Source organism: Rosa rugosa, chromosome 4 (genome assembly GCF_958449725.1).
Source record: "Rosa rugosa chromosome 4, drRosRugo1.1, whole genome shotgun sequence".
NCBI lineage: Eukaryota > Viridiplantae > Streptophyta > Magnoliopsida > Rosales > Rosaceae > Rosa > Rosa rugosa.
Window position 1 is genome coordinate 3,396,773 of NC_084823.1, and position 13,388 is coordinate 3,410,160.

At 40.1% G+C, this 13,388-nt stretch overlaps 1 protein-coding gene and 1 pseudogene across 1 annotated transcript; both read left to right on the forward strand.

The window, feature by feature from the left end:
• Positions 1 to 5,142: 5,142 nt before the first annotated feature.
• Positions 5,143 to 7,647, forward strand: LOC133744174 (uncharacterized). Its single transcript, XM_062172319.1, has 4 exons — positions 5,143 to 5,395; positions 5,510 to 5,952; positions 6,247 to 6,897; positions 7,096 to 7,647. The coding sequence occupies exons 1-4, from the start codon at positions 5,143 to 5,145 to the stop codon at positions 7,645 to 7,647; spliced, it is 1,899 nt and encodes a 632-aa protein (XP_062028303.1).
• A 4,222-nt stretch (positions 7,648 to 11,869) lies between these two features.
• LOC133745154 (uncharacterized WD repeat-containing protein C2A9.03-like) lies at positions 11,870 to 13,036 on the forward strand (annotated as a pseudogene).
• The last annotated feature ends 352 nt before the right edge of the window (positions 13,037 to 13,388 follow it).

The window sequence follows — 13,388 nt, forward strand, 5'->3', positions numbered from 1 at the left end:
GCTTTTTTTCTATTTTTTATTTATTTTTCTATAAGATTTTATAGATATTTCTTCATTTTATCCGGATATATCCTAAATATCTTATGTCACGCCCCGATTTTTTATGCTGAACCATCAGTATAAATACCTGGAAAATGTTTCCTTTTAAACCAAGTACACACTGATGCCCTGAATACACAATGTCAATACAGACTCGCTCCGTATAGTCATATTTTACATTACACAAGTTTACGAATTAAGTTGCATAACAAAATAATAAGTAAATGCTCCTCAGAGCTTACTATATAGAGGAAGTCTTAACAATAGTAAAGCCCCAAAATTAGCTTCCTACTTGTACAGCTGCTACTAGATCTCAGCTTCACCCACGATTAACTAAACCTATAGGATTAACCCTTACACTATTGAATAATGCACCGGGTTGCAACCACAAACCCGGTAAGCATTTGAAAGCTTATATGAGTAAACTCAAATATAAAACCACACAACTCAAGCAAATAATGAGGAACCTCTTTCAACTCAAGGAAAAGTAACTCACATCATGATTTCTTAAAACCCCAATATTCTTTTGCCAAAATAAAACAATACAAGTCACATCGTGACAAAATCAAATAAAATGTTAACCCAACATTTAAAATATGAAAACCAAGACCACCCTGGACAATAAAACTTGTTGAAGCAACTCACACCTCAATTCTCTTCAAAACTCAATATCCCTTGCACCAAGGAAAATAATATAAGTCACTTCATGACAAATCATATTTAACTGTTACCCAACAATTAAATATGAAAATCTAGTCCACTCTGGATAATAAAAGAAAGAATATCCCGAAACTCCCTTTTAATAGAACATACTCATGAGTCCCAAGTAACTCCCAACTAATCCATGAGATGCAATGGCAGACAGACTAGAGCTCTAACTGATAATGAGCCCCACACGCCACCACTCCGACCTCCATTCCAGGCTAATCCAACCGTCCACAATGTAGAGTACAACACGATGATCAACTTTAATAGCCGAAGATTGGACTAATTTAGCCTAGATCGGCCGGGATCGCCTCTGGAAATCGGTCTAGATCAGGATTAGGTTCCACACCAGATTTCGATCACCTTCGGTCGGATTGATCCACAAGACCAGTAGAGATCGAAAGAGGAAGCAAGGGGCTACAAGACTCGACCAATTTCGTGTTCAGCTGTACGTCGCCAGAGAAGAGAAAATCGATCGGCCCGCCGTCGTCAATCCGCCGGCCTTCGATCCACCGTACTTGGTGGCTCTCCGGGCAAGTGAGTTGAGGGGAAACAACGGCGAGGTGGTGGCGATCAAGTCTATGTCGATGTTGCCGGAATTGGAAACTGGAACCAGGTCGGTATGCCGGGTTTGGGTTGGGTTAAGGTTTCGGTCAGAGAGAAAAATCTCAGATATTTTTGGAAGGTTTCCAAAGAAGGTAGGCTATGAAAATTAAATCCGGAAATTTCTATTTATAGTAACTTCCCAAAATATTAGGTTTTTCCGTTGACCATAACTTTCTCATACGATCTCCGATTTATGTGTGTCACATGTCCACGAACTCATATAGACGCGCTTTACGATTTTCATGAAGAAAATTTTCTGAGAAACTGAATGTATAAAAAGTCAACCCTCGAGCTCCCATAATGACGCATTCTGAGTAATTATTCATCTGAAAATAATTCCACTCTATCTCCGAACCACATAATCATCCTAACAATCAACTTAATATTTTTCAGAAAATCATCAGAAATTAATAACAAATTTTCGGGATATCACATCTTATATATCAAGGATATTTGACGATATTGGAAAATTTTCGTAGAAACGGTGGAAGATAAGATATTTTTCCCCTATGATATATCGGTTTCTCCAAAAAATGAGATATCGGGTGATATATCAGAAACATTGTAGATATTTCAATACTTGGTTCCATATGCCTCTACTTGTTTTTGGCATTGCCGTGCAAAATTGAAAAGTGATGTTTGACCGACTTGGTATGTAATATGTATTACTCTTATTCAGTTGGAATATAACTGTCGAATGTTTGCATATGAAGTTGTGCGTGTCGATCGTTCTGGATATATATTTTATTACATAGTAGGCTCGAATGAGTTTTCTATGAAGAAATTTCAAGGTTGTTGGGATTTAGAGTAGTTCATGCTTAAGAGAAAGTATTCCAACTTTCTTAGTGGTATTAATTTATATGTAGTTGCTAAGGTTAATCTTCTTTTGCATTAGTCTTGGTCATTCTCCATATTAGAACGTGGTCAAGACACTAGCATGTTTTTTATTTGTGAATATAAACTTTGCTTATAATAAACAATTTTCAAAGAAAAGAAAGGCCATATCTTTAGTGTTGTGTTGTGCTCATGTGCCTGGGTCATTGGTTTGCCACTCAGTATTATTTTTTTCTTGGTCTAAAGGTGAATAAGCTTCATTTTGAAGACCAAAATGCTGTAATATACTGAAATTTTGACAAAATCTTGTATAACTAGAATAAAGAACTTCACACATAATCATGTCTAACAAACTATTACATGTGTGAGACATCCAAGAATAATGCTAAATGAACCACATTTTTGAATATCACCTACATTCTACCTTACTTGACAATGGATGTGGGATAACCACGTCATTTAATAAAATTTTGTGATAGGTTGGTATTGCTGCTACATCAGCTGCCTGCCACGTAAGCAAGGACGTAGTACACACTAAGGGTGGGCAGTTTGTACCGAAAATGCGGTTACCTACCCAAATTTCTAAACTTAGTTCATATGTTATTTTTTTTCTTTTTTTGGTCAAATATATGTTATTCTTTGCTTGAAGTATTTGATTGTATTTTATTTTTTATTTCACTTTAAGAGGCATAGTCGCATAAAAAGTTTTTTTTTTTTTTTGGGTAAATTAGGTCAGAAAAAGAGTTGGCTGAGAATTATGATATAGATACAATAAATAAGGATTTTCGCTTCTATTTAAGAGCGTAGGGTACAATTTGAGTAGGTATGTTATATTGTCTTACACTTTTTTTATCGAATTTCTACCAAACATTATAAAATTAATTTTTTTGGATCAGTTAGCTATTTGATTATTTGATATGTATTTAATATAGAGGTAATTAGTTTTAAGTCCAAAAACCATGACCTGTTTTGATTGTAATCCGGACGAAAATTTTTGTTAATTGCGGTCTAGTGACTAAGCATCCACATCAGCTTACTTTCCTATATTAGCATGATGAGTCAACTTCTACTTTTTCACATACCAAATCTACCCATAATAATATTACTCAAAACAATCAAAAATTTATGCGTCAATAAATTGAGAGTTAATGTTGTTTTTCAATCAATTTGGTATTCATAAAAACCATACCAATTATAATATGTCATCAGCACAACAAATCCCTTAATTGATGCATCGTCATTAAAAAAAATTATAACTTACATAAAATGATCATACCTTACCATCATTTTTCTACATCCTATATCTTGTCTTCTTGTTTCTACACCTGTATTATAGAATTGTCATGTTGTTCAACTTCATTATACAATCAAATAGATATTCTAGATGGGTATTCATAAGAGGGTTTTAATCCATGTCACATGATCTTAAGCATAGTTTTAATTCTTACTAAATATTTTTTTTGTGGTTCAACCACTTTGACCTAGGGTTCGCTCTAGGGTTTGCTTCTGGTTCTCTGGTAAGCGGGTTCTGGTATACCATGAATATGGACATTCTTAGTTGGAATTGTAGAGGGATTTGCAATGATTCAACGAAGAGGGCGCTGAAAGATCTTATCTCTCATAATCGTCCTCAAATTGTGTTTCTCTGTGAGACAAAGATAAGTCGGATGGTGGATTTTATGGATCTGCATCGCGCTATTGGTTTTCAGCAGTACGAGGTGGTGCCGAGCGAAGGGAATTCTGGAGGATTGGCGATGTTTTGGAACGAGGATGTGAGTATTGTGCCTGGTTCCTCCTCTGCGCATCATATAGATCTTGTTGTTTCTGGGAATCCTGGTGAACCACAATGGCGCCTGACAGGTTTTTATGGATATGCACAAACTGGAGAGCGGGATCGTTCATGGGAGTTGTTACGTACTCCGAGCGATCTGGATTCACTGCCATGGGTAGTAATTGGAGATTTTAACGAGATCTTGAACAGTAGTGAGAAGATCGATGGGCCAGTTAAGGTTGAAAGGCAGATGAGGGGATTTCGTGAAGCACTCGATTATGGTGATCTGCTTGATCTCGGATTTCATGGCCCAATGTGTACTTGGTGGAATTCGGAAACGCAGTTGCGTTTAGACAGGGCTGTGTGTACTCCGTCATGGTGCGACATCTTTGGCCATGCTAGGGTGCGACATCTTCCTCCCAGCGATTCGGACCATGCTTCTATATTGCTGCAGGCGAGCTCATTTCCTTTAGTTCAACGACCGCGTCATCATTGCTTTAAGTCTGAGGCGTATTGGGTGCAACATGTTGAATGTAAGGGGGTGATTCAGGAGGCTTGGAATACTGATATTACGGGAACACCAATGTTTTGTGTTACGAAAAAGATCATGCATACTCGCTTGAGATTGGATCGATGGCAGAAACAAACTTTTCGAGCAAGACAACTGAGTATGCTAGGTATTCGTGCTCGTATGGAGGAGTTGATGGATGTACCGATCTCAGAGGCTGTCCAGAGTGAGAAGAAAAGCTTGTTAGATCGTCTCCAGGTTTTGTTATCTCAAGAGGAGACCTTCTGGCGACAACGATCTCGGGTAACTTGGCTTAAGGAGGGTGACCGCAATACCAATTTTTTGCATCGTAAAGCTTCGAATAGGCAACGCAAAAATATGCTACAGGGGCTATATGATGAAGATGGTACGTGGTGTGAGGATGATAAAGACATGGAGAATATTGTTACCTCGTACTTTACTAAGATGTTTACTGCATAGGATTGTGATCAAGAGGCGGTGAATACTACCCTTGCAGCGATACAGCCTTGTGTGACACCGGAGATGAATAGTCAGTTATGTGCTGCTTATAGCGCAGAAGAGATCAAGCGTGCTTTGTTTCAAATGTATCCCACGAAGTCTCCAGGTCCGGATGGGCTGCCTCCTTTATTTTTTCAACACTATTGGAAGGTGATCGGTGATGATGTTACGCTTGCGGTCCAAAGCTTTTTGCAAACAGAGTGCTTTTGTTCCTGGTCATCTGATTACTGACAATATTTTGGTGGCAAATGAGATAGTGCATCTGATCCATAACAAGAGAGAGGGTAACGAGGATTTAATGGCTCTAAAGCTGGACCTTAGTAAGGCCTACGATAGAATGGAGTGGTCTTTTCTTAAACAAGTTCTTCACCGGTTTGGGTTTGCACAAGATTGGATTGACATGGTCATGCAGTGTGTGAGTTCAGTTCGGTATTCTTTTTTGGTGTGTGGTAAGCCTCGGGGATTTGTTATTCCAAGTCGGGGTTTGTGACAAGGCGACCCGTTGTCTCCTTATTTGTTTCTATTAGGGGCTGAAGGTTTCTCTGCCTTGATCCAGCAGAAGCAGGAGCAAGGTCTTCTACCAGGGATTGAGGTTTGTGATTCGGCTCCTTCTGTAGCTCATCTTTTATTCGCCGATGATAGCATGCTATATGCTCAAGCTTCTTTGGAGGCTTGTTATGAAATACAAGATGTTATTGGGACTTATGGAAGAGCATCTGGGCAGCTAGTTAATTTCAACAAAAGCTCAGTTATTTTTAGTAGCAATGTTTCTGAGGGGATGAGGGACGCAGTGTCTGAGTTGTTGGGTGTGGAGGTAGTCGTTTCACATGAGAAGTATCTTGGTTTACCCACTTATGTAGGCAGGAAAAAGACCGCTATGTTTCAATACATCAAGGACAACTTGGCTAAGAAACTTGAGGTGTGGCAAGGGAAGATGTTGAGTGGTGCAGGGAAAGACATTCTCATTCGGGTTGTTGCTCAAACTTTGCCTTCCTATACAATGAGTGTGTTTCAATTAACCAAGAACTTTTGTGATGACCTGGAGCAAATGTGCGCTCGGTTTTGGTGGGGTTCAACACGTGATAAGCGGAAGATTCATTAGAAGACATGGAACGCGTTATGTAATCCAAAGGAGGAGGGTGGATTAGGTTTCCGGAGTTTATCGAACTTTAACTCGGCCATGCTAGCTAAACAAGCTTGGAGGGTAGTTAACAATCCCTCGTCCCTTATTGCCCGTATATATAGGGCAAAATATTTTCCGCAGGGTTCCTTCTGGACTGCTGACTCTCACCCATCTCCATCTTTCTCGTGGAGAAGTATCCTCTCCACAAGGGATTTATTGAAAGAAGGTTCTTATTGGCAAGTTGGTAGTGGTACCTCTATCAATATTTGGTCTGCTTCTTGGGTCTCTGCATTGCCAGATGGGAAACCGGTTCGTAACAGATTGGCTGAGGAGGAGGTTACTATGGTTAGTGATCTTCTCTCTGCGACGGGGGTTTGGGATGTATCTCGGATCCGACGGTTGTTCCCAATGGAGGAGGCAGAGGCAATTCTCCATATTCCTCTCAGCTCGAGGTTGGTTTGGAAATTTGAGCGTAATGGTGTGTTCTCAGTTAGAACTGCGTATCGGTATTCTTTCTCTACATCTCCATGTCGAAGGCCTTTTGATCTGATGGTCAATGGTGGTTTTTGGAAGAAGCTTTGGAAAGTCTTGATTCCTAATGCAGCGAAGATCTTCATCTGGAGGGTCTGTCACAATATTCTCCCCTCTCTAGAGCGGTTAGCTTCGAAGAGTGTCGAGTTGGAATCCCAAGTGTGTAAGTTGTGTGGTCAGGGGGTTGAAACTACCTTGCATATCTATAGGGACTGCCCTTTTACACAGGAGGTGTTGAAGCAGGATGGCATTTTGGGACAGGTGTGCTTTCATCCACAATCTGAAAATTTCAGTTTATTTATATGGTTGAGCTATTGTGCAAGTAATCTGTCCCTAGGGGATTTGGGGGAGTTATTATGTCAGTTATGAAGTATTTGGAGAGAGAGGAATTCTCGTGTATGGGAGGATAAGACTAGCTTGGCCTGTGACGTGATAATCAGTTCGATTTCTCGCATTCAGGAATTTAGATTTCATAATTCCAAACCTTCACATAGCAGTCCACGTCGAGGAAGGGTTGCAAAATGGGTGGCTCCTCCGGTTGGATTATGTAAGATAAATATTGACGGTTCTTTTTTTCACGAAACTAGAGACGGAGGGTTCGGTTTTGTTGTTAGAGATTCGGATGGAACCATGTTGGGTGGCGGTGCAGGGAGCTTAAGGGGTTTACTTTCAGCAGAACATGCTGAGGTTCAAGCATGCATGCATGCAGTTCGGTTTATAGCAGCATATGGGTTTACCCCTGCTATTTTGGAAACAGATGCTATGGAGCTTCAGAGGCAACTGAGCTCGCTTTCTACTACCAATACTTCTGTACTTGGTCAATTATATGATGATCTGAGTCTAATGTTGGATGGCCTGGGCAATGTGAGGGTTGTTCATGTTAATAGGAGGGCAAATATGGTTGCCCATCTAATGGCTGCACATGGGAATGCCTTAGTGCAGGACAATTTTTATTTTTTTACTCCTAGTTTTCTTATGGCAGCTATAGCAGCTGACCCTTCTTCTTTGTAATTTCTTTTGCTTCAATAAAGGGCTAACCTCCTTGTGTAAAAAAAAAAAAAAAAAGGGTTTTAATCCATCTAAAGAGGTAATATTCTACATTATATCTCTACCTTTGCACCTTAAGATAAATCGTACAAAGGAAAGGGATTCTAGAAAGGGAGATACATTTTTCATATCTTAAGGGAAAGACAAGTTGCTATGGTTCTTTTTTCCCGTACCTTTAGATTAGGAACAATGTTAAAAACTAAGTTGCTTTTTTTTCATTACCTTGTGCATAGATATGTTTGCAATTTTGATGCCTAGTACAAAGGTAATTTCTTAAGGGAAAAGGCAAGCTGCAATGATTCTTCTTCTTCTTGTTTTTTTTTTCCTACCTTTTTATTAGGAACCATGTTTAAACTACCTTAGAGCATCTTTAGCAGACTCTCTCTTGTGGCTCCTTAGCTATTTTGGAGAGCATGTTTAGCTTTTTATCTATTTTAGCAACTGCACCAGACTCAGTAGCTCTCTAATATAACTTTTAGTTATCTCGCTCCTAAATATAGAGAGCGGGATGAGGCTCTCTATAATTTAAAACATTCCTTATAAGTTATTTTATGTAATTTATAAATACAATTAAACTATTTAACATTCATTTAAAAAATAATATAAATTCAAAACTAGCTAAAATAGAGAGCATTGATGCAGACGTAATTCTAAAGTAGCTAGCTAAAATGACTTTTTAGTTACTTTAGCTAAAATTTGACTAAAAAATGGCTAGCATTGCTAAAGATGCTCTTAGTCTTTTCTCATTACCTTGTGCATAAAGTTTTTTACCTACGTTAAATTATTCCCATCATTAGAGTTAAGTAAAAATGAGGCGCATCCTCTTCCAGCTTTTATCAAACCCTAGCCGCCATGGCTGGGGATCTAAGCAACGCTAGTCGGTGCAAACAACAAGCAGAGTCTCTATCTCTACTTTTGACTATCTTCTCAGGGTATTCCAACCTCGACTTCATTCGATGGGCTCTTAATCAATCTCTCTCTCTACAATCTCTGGAAAGAAGGATGGATTTGCAGGTGACAGAGTTTTGTGATGGAGGCTGGTAACTGGGGAAACCTCCGTCCAGGATCTAGGTCTAATCCGACCAAGCAGAGCACGACTCAAGGCTGGTGAGGATTTGGAATTGCTGGCGTGGATGAAGTGTAATTGGGTGACGGTGAATGATCTACCAGTGGTCCGATCACGGCAGGGGAAAGAGTCTCGTTCTCAGTGGGCGACGGTGAAGGAATTTGCGACTCCTATACGAAGTTTTGTACACCATGAAGGGATGGCCGGAACTTTTCGAAGACTCCAACCTGAAAGAGAGCCCCTCCGCCTGAAGAGTCAGAGATTTGATGAACGACGTCCTAAGCGTGTGGCGGCGGCGGCGGTGATCGCTGTAGGAGAAGGTGGACTCAATTGCTGGTGGGTGCCCAGATCACTTGTATGGCCCAAGTTGATTGGGCTTTGGGTGCCCAAAACAAATAAGAATACCTTTTGGACTTGGACCTTTTTGTGGACCAAACTGTTGGGATCTAATTCTATGGGGTTTCGTATTTGGGAACCAGGAGGGTGATCCCGGCCAAACCTCCCAGCCCTAGTTTGGATGGCAAGGAGAGAATTTAGTTTTGTATTGAACTATGCCTATTTTTTTTTTTTTTGAAATGGTCTGGTGCGGCTGCCCTCAAGCCTTGATTAATGAAACTCCAGAATACAAGGGGGGGGGGGGAATTGAAACCTGAACCCCAAATTACAATAAGCATCGAGAGAACATCTTGAAATAATACCAGGAGTCTCCACCAAATCTATGTATTCTAACAAGCACCAATTAGCAAAGAGTGCACGAATAGCTACTCCATTTGCTTTGACATAGCGGTGACATACCGGAAAGATAACTCTAATACAAAGAAGCATCATTACAAATAACACAGCTTTCCCACTATGTTGCCGCACGGAAGTAAATCTGGCGACACGTCGTTTCATCCTGCCACTAGGAGGTTGCGTCCATTTGATCATGCAAACAGTTCGCCGCCTCACTAGGCCAGACAAGGCACACAGAGTGTGCATACCGGGACAACGCCCACGTCGCCCTGCCAATCTACGACAGGGACTTATTTCTGGCATAAAGCCACAATTAATTAAAAGTAAAAAAACAATAACAGATAACCAAAACATAGTATAGGTCTTGGGCCAAAGCACAGGCCCAACAATTACCAAGCCCAAGCCAGGCATGAGGCTTGCAGGTGCATCTCCACCACCAGCTTGCAGAAAGCAGCCTTGTCGATCCACCCTCAGCCATAGCTCCGGTGCAAGATCTGAAGGCTGGCTGTCCCTGTCTCCACCCACCATCCCCGTCCCTCTGACAAAGAGCACCGCCCCACCCAACCAGCTCCCTCCTCGGAGCGGCCCCACATAAGCCAAACCAGATCAAGACCCGATCTGATTCTCGCATAGCAGAACCCGTTCTCGCCGCCGCCGCCCGCTCAATATCAGGCGATCGACCGCGCTCCAACTGGATCGACCTCGGCACCACACGCTTACCTCCGAATAGCTGCTTCCGTTCCCCTACAAGGCCATCAAGCAAACTAGATAGCAAAAACACCCCCACACCGCCGCCACACCGACTTGGCTCACCACCGGACACTAAGTCCTTTCTCGCCCGTCCGACGACGCCGCCGCGAGGGCGTGCCGTCGGATTGGGCATGCACTTTCAGAGGGAGGCTCCTAGGGTTTTCAGAGAGAAAAGTTTTTTTTACATGTTGATTTTCTTATATTTTCCTTTGAACTATGCCTATTTACTTTGTCCTAGTTTTGTCATAGTTATAGGCTTGCGTATAATAAGTGAGCACTGGTTATCTAATGGGTGGTGCTAGCATACCACGTCCTAAACTTGCCCTAGAGTTGGCAAGGGAAGGAATGTATCCGTGCCATTCTAGCTTGAGATGAATGGAATTTATTACTTTGATTCAAAAAAATTACCTTGTGCATAAAATTTTTCACTTTTTCATACCTATTACAAAGGTAGAGTAGTGTTGGTTTCTTTTTCTCTACCTATTAAATAGGAATAATATTAGAATTCGACCATGAACTAGTCTATTACTATATCTCTAGGTATTGTTGTGTCAATAACGCTACTTAATTTGTCTTATTTTTTCTTTTTTGACTCTGATATAGATACACTACATTGTTTAAGAATTTATTAACCTTTCATGTAGGTACATGATATGCTTACATAGATTTAAATGTCATATTATTAATTATAATTACCTTGAGTAGATTTTAGGAGGAATATTTAAATTGAAAAACAAAGTCCCCAAATTATGAGATTTTGATTAGTTTCCTTTATTTACCTTGAAGGGCAAAATGGACAATGAAAAAAGTGGTTGGACTGCAATTAAAAATAAAAAAGTGGCCGGACTACAATGAAAATTGATGTAGCAAATTGGACCTTGATTTAAATACCTCATTTAATATATATATGTGTTTAAGAAATCAAAAGGGCGCTTCTAGGTCCTAAGTGAAACCTAGGTTTAGCGTGCAGGGCAGCGGCGGCTTCCTCCGACTGCGACAAGACTCCTTTGGCGTTGTCTCTCCAGGTGAGAAACCTAGTAGCGGTGCTAAACTATCTCAAATTAGCCAAATTTTTTAACTTTTTATTGAAATAGCTGGTCAAAAGATGTCATTTAAGAAAGCCCAATATCGTTTGGTATAGCTTGCATAAGTCTCCCCTTTATAAATGGGAGGTCATGGGTTCGACTCACATTAGACTAGTTGTTCTATATGAATTGTTTATTTAATTAAAAAAAAAAAACATTATTTGCTATTTAAAAGTGAACCCTGTTTCATACCTCTCGGTTAAGGTTTCTTGGGGGACAACTATATTTTTGCTTTTCCATCTCAATATTTGACTTTTACAACTATATTTATCTGCAAGGTAGCTAGGCGGGTGTTATAAAAAATGTTTCTTTGCGACTACTGAATCAGTTGTATATTTATTTCACATTTCTCATTTTTCATTTATTTGGAGCAGCACATGAAACAACCTGGAGTTGCTTTCTGCTCAAAACTAACAACAGATGAGAATGCCATCACTAATGCAGTAGATATTTTCCAAAACCCAACTTAAGTTCTCCACCAGAAAATGTTGCAGGTTGCTCAACTTGGCTTAATCTGACTGAATGCTGTCTGTGTAGCGGCTCAATGAGGGTAATGACTTCAAATAATGATGCGCAAGTTAGAGTTTTGACATCGAAAAGTTCGCTTGCCTCAACCGCTTCTCCTTTGAGTGGTCTATAAATGTGAGTACCCCATAGAAACCCATTTTTAATTTTTTTATTCTTAATTTTATATATATATTTTTTTAATTCAGAAGTAAGGTTATTCTTTACCATTTCGATGTTGGCTTCGTTATTTATTGGCAGAACACCTCTGTTAGTCCCGATGGTAAGCTGCTAGCAGTACTTGGTGATAGTGCAGACTGTTTGATAGCTGATGCTCAGTCTGGAAAAGTAAGTCGCATCACTATTTCTCTGCCTATATAATTTGTTCTATGCAGACAATGTGCAGAGTTCTGATATATTTCCTATTTTATATAGGTTGTTGCGGAACTCAAAGGGCACTTAGACTATTGCTTTTCCTCTGCTTGGCACCCGGATGGACGAATCTTGGCTACTGGGAACCAAGACACTACTTGTAGGCTATGGGACATAAGGAACCTGTCAGAGTCCCTAGCCGTGTTGAAGGGAAGAATGGGAGCAATAAGAGCTATAAAATTCACCTCTGATGGTCGTTTTATGGCCATGGCTGAGCCAGCAGACTTTCTCCACATCATTGATACCCAGTCCGGATATGCAAAGGGACAAGAGATTGATCTGTTTGGTGAGATTGCGGGAATATCCTTCAGCCCCAACTCTGAAGCTTTGTTTGTTGGGGTTGCTGATCGCACATATGGTAGTGTATTGGAGTTCAATAAGAGGCACTATAATCCCTATCAAGAAATGTATCAAGTCCATCAGTCATGGGAAGATGAAGGTGTATATTTGGCCAAGGTTTCTTTATCAACTGTATTTACAACTATATTTGGCTGAGGACGAGGAAGTTATATTGGGGTTTACTCTGCGTTATTTTATTCAGCAAGATTGATCCACCAAGTATCCAAAAAAAGGAAAAATTGTATCCAGTTTTGTTTCTTATTGGCTGCGCAGTCGATGCAAGTCGCAGGTTTTGAGTTTTGTTTCTCCATTTCTGTAAAATTTATTGTTTTCATCAAGCAGAAATGGAATAAATAACTCTTGGATTATAAAGCTCTTCCCGTTGGTGTGTATATTTGTAAACAGTTCAAGGTTTCCTACTGCATTTTACTTATTTTACTGTTTGCATCTTATGTGTAGTGTTGTGTTCTGAGACTAATATGTTAGCATGGGATTTGTTTTGAAGTTCCAGATGCCTCTTCATGGAAGTGTCCTTGGTTACTCCAGGAAAAGATAAATAAGAATCCACACATAAATTCGCAAAGTCTACTTAGGTTCGAAATGGGGACTGCCACTGACAATTCTGCTATTTACCAAGGGTCTGCCAAGATCATATATAGAATAAAACAGAAGGAATCCAAGCTTGATTACTAAAACAATACTCAAAGCAATGCTTCCATAATACCAGAATCAAGTGCCAGCTGCAACTAGGAGATTCCCGAGTAGTCCTGCAAAAGACAGTAGTATAGCTAGTAAAT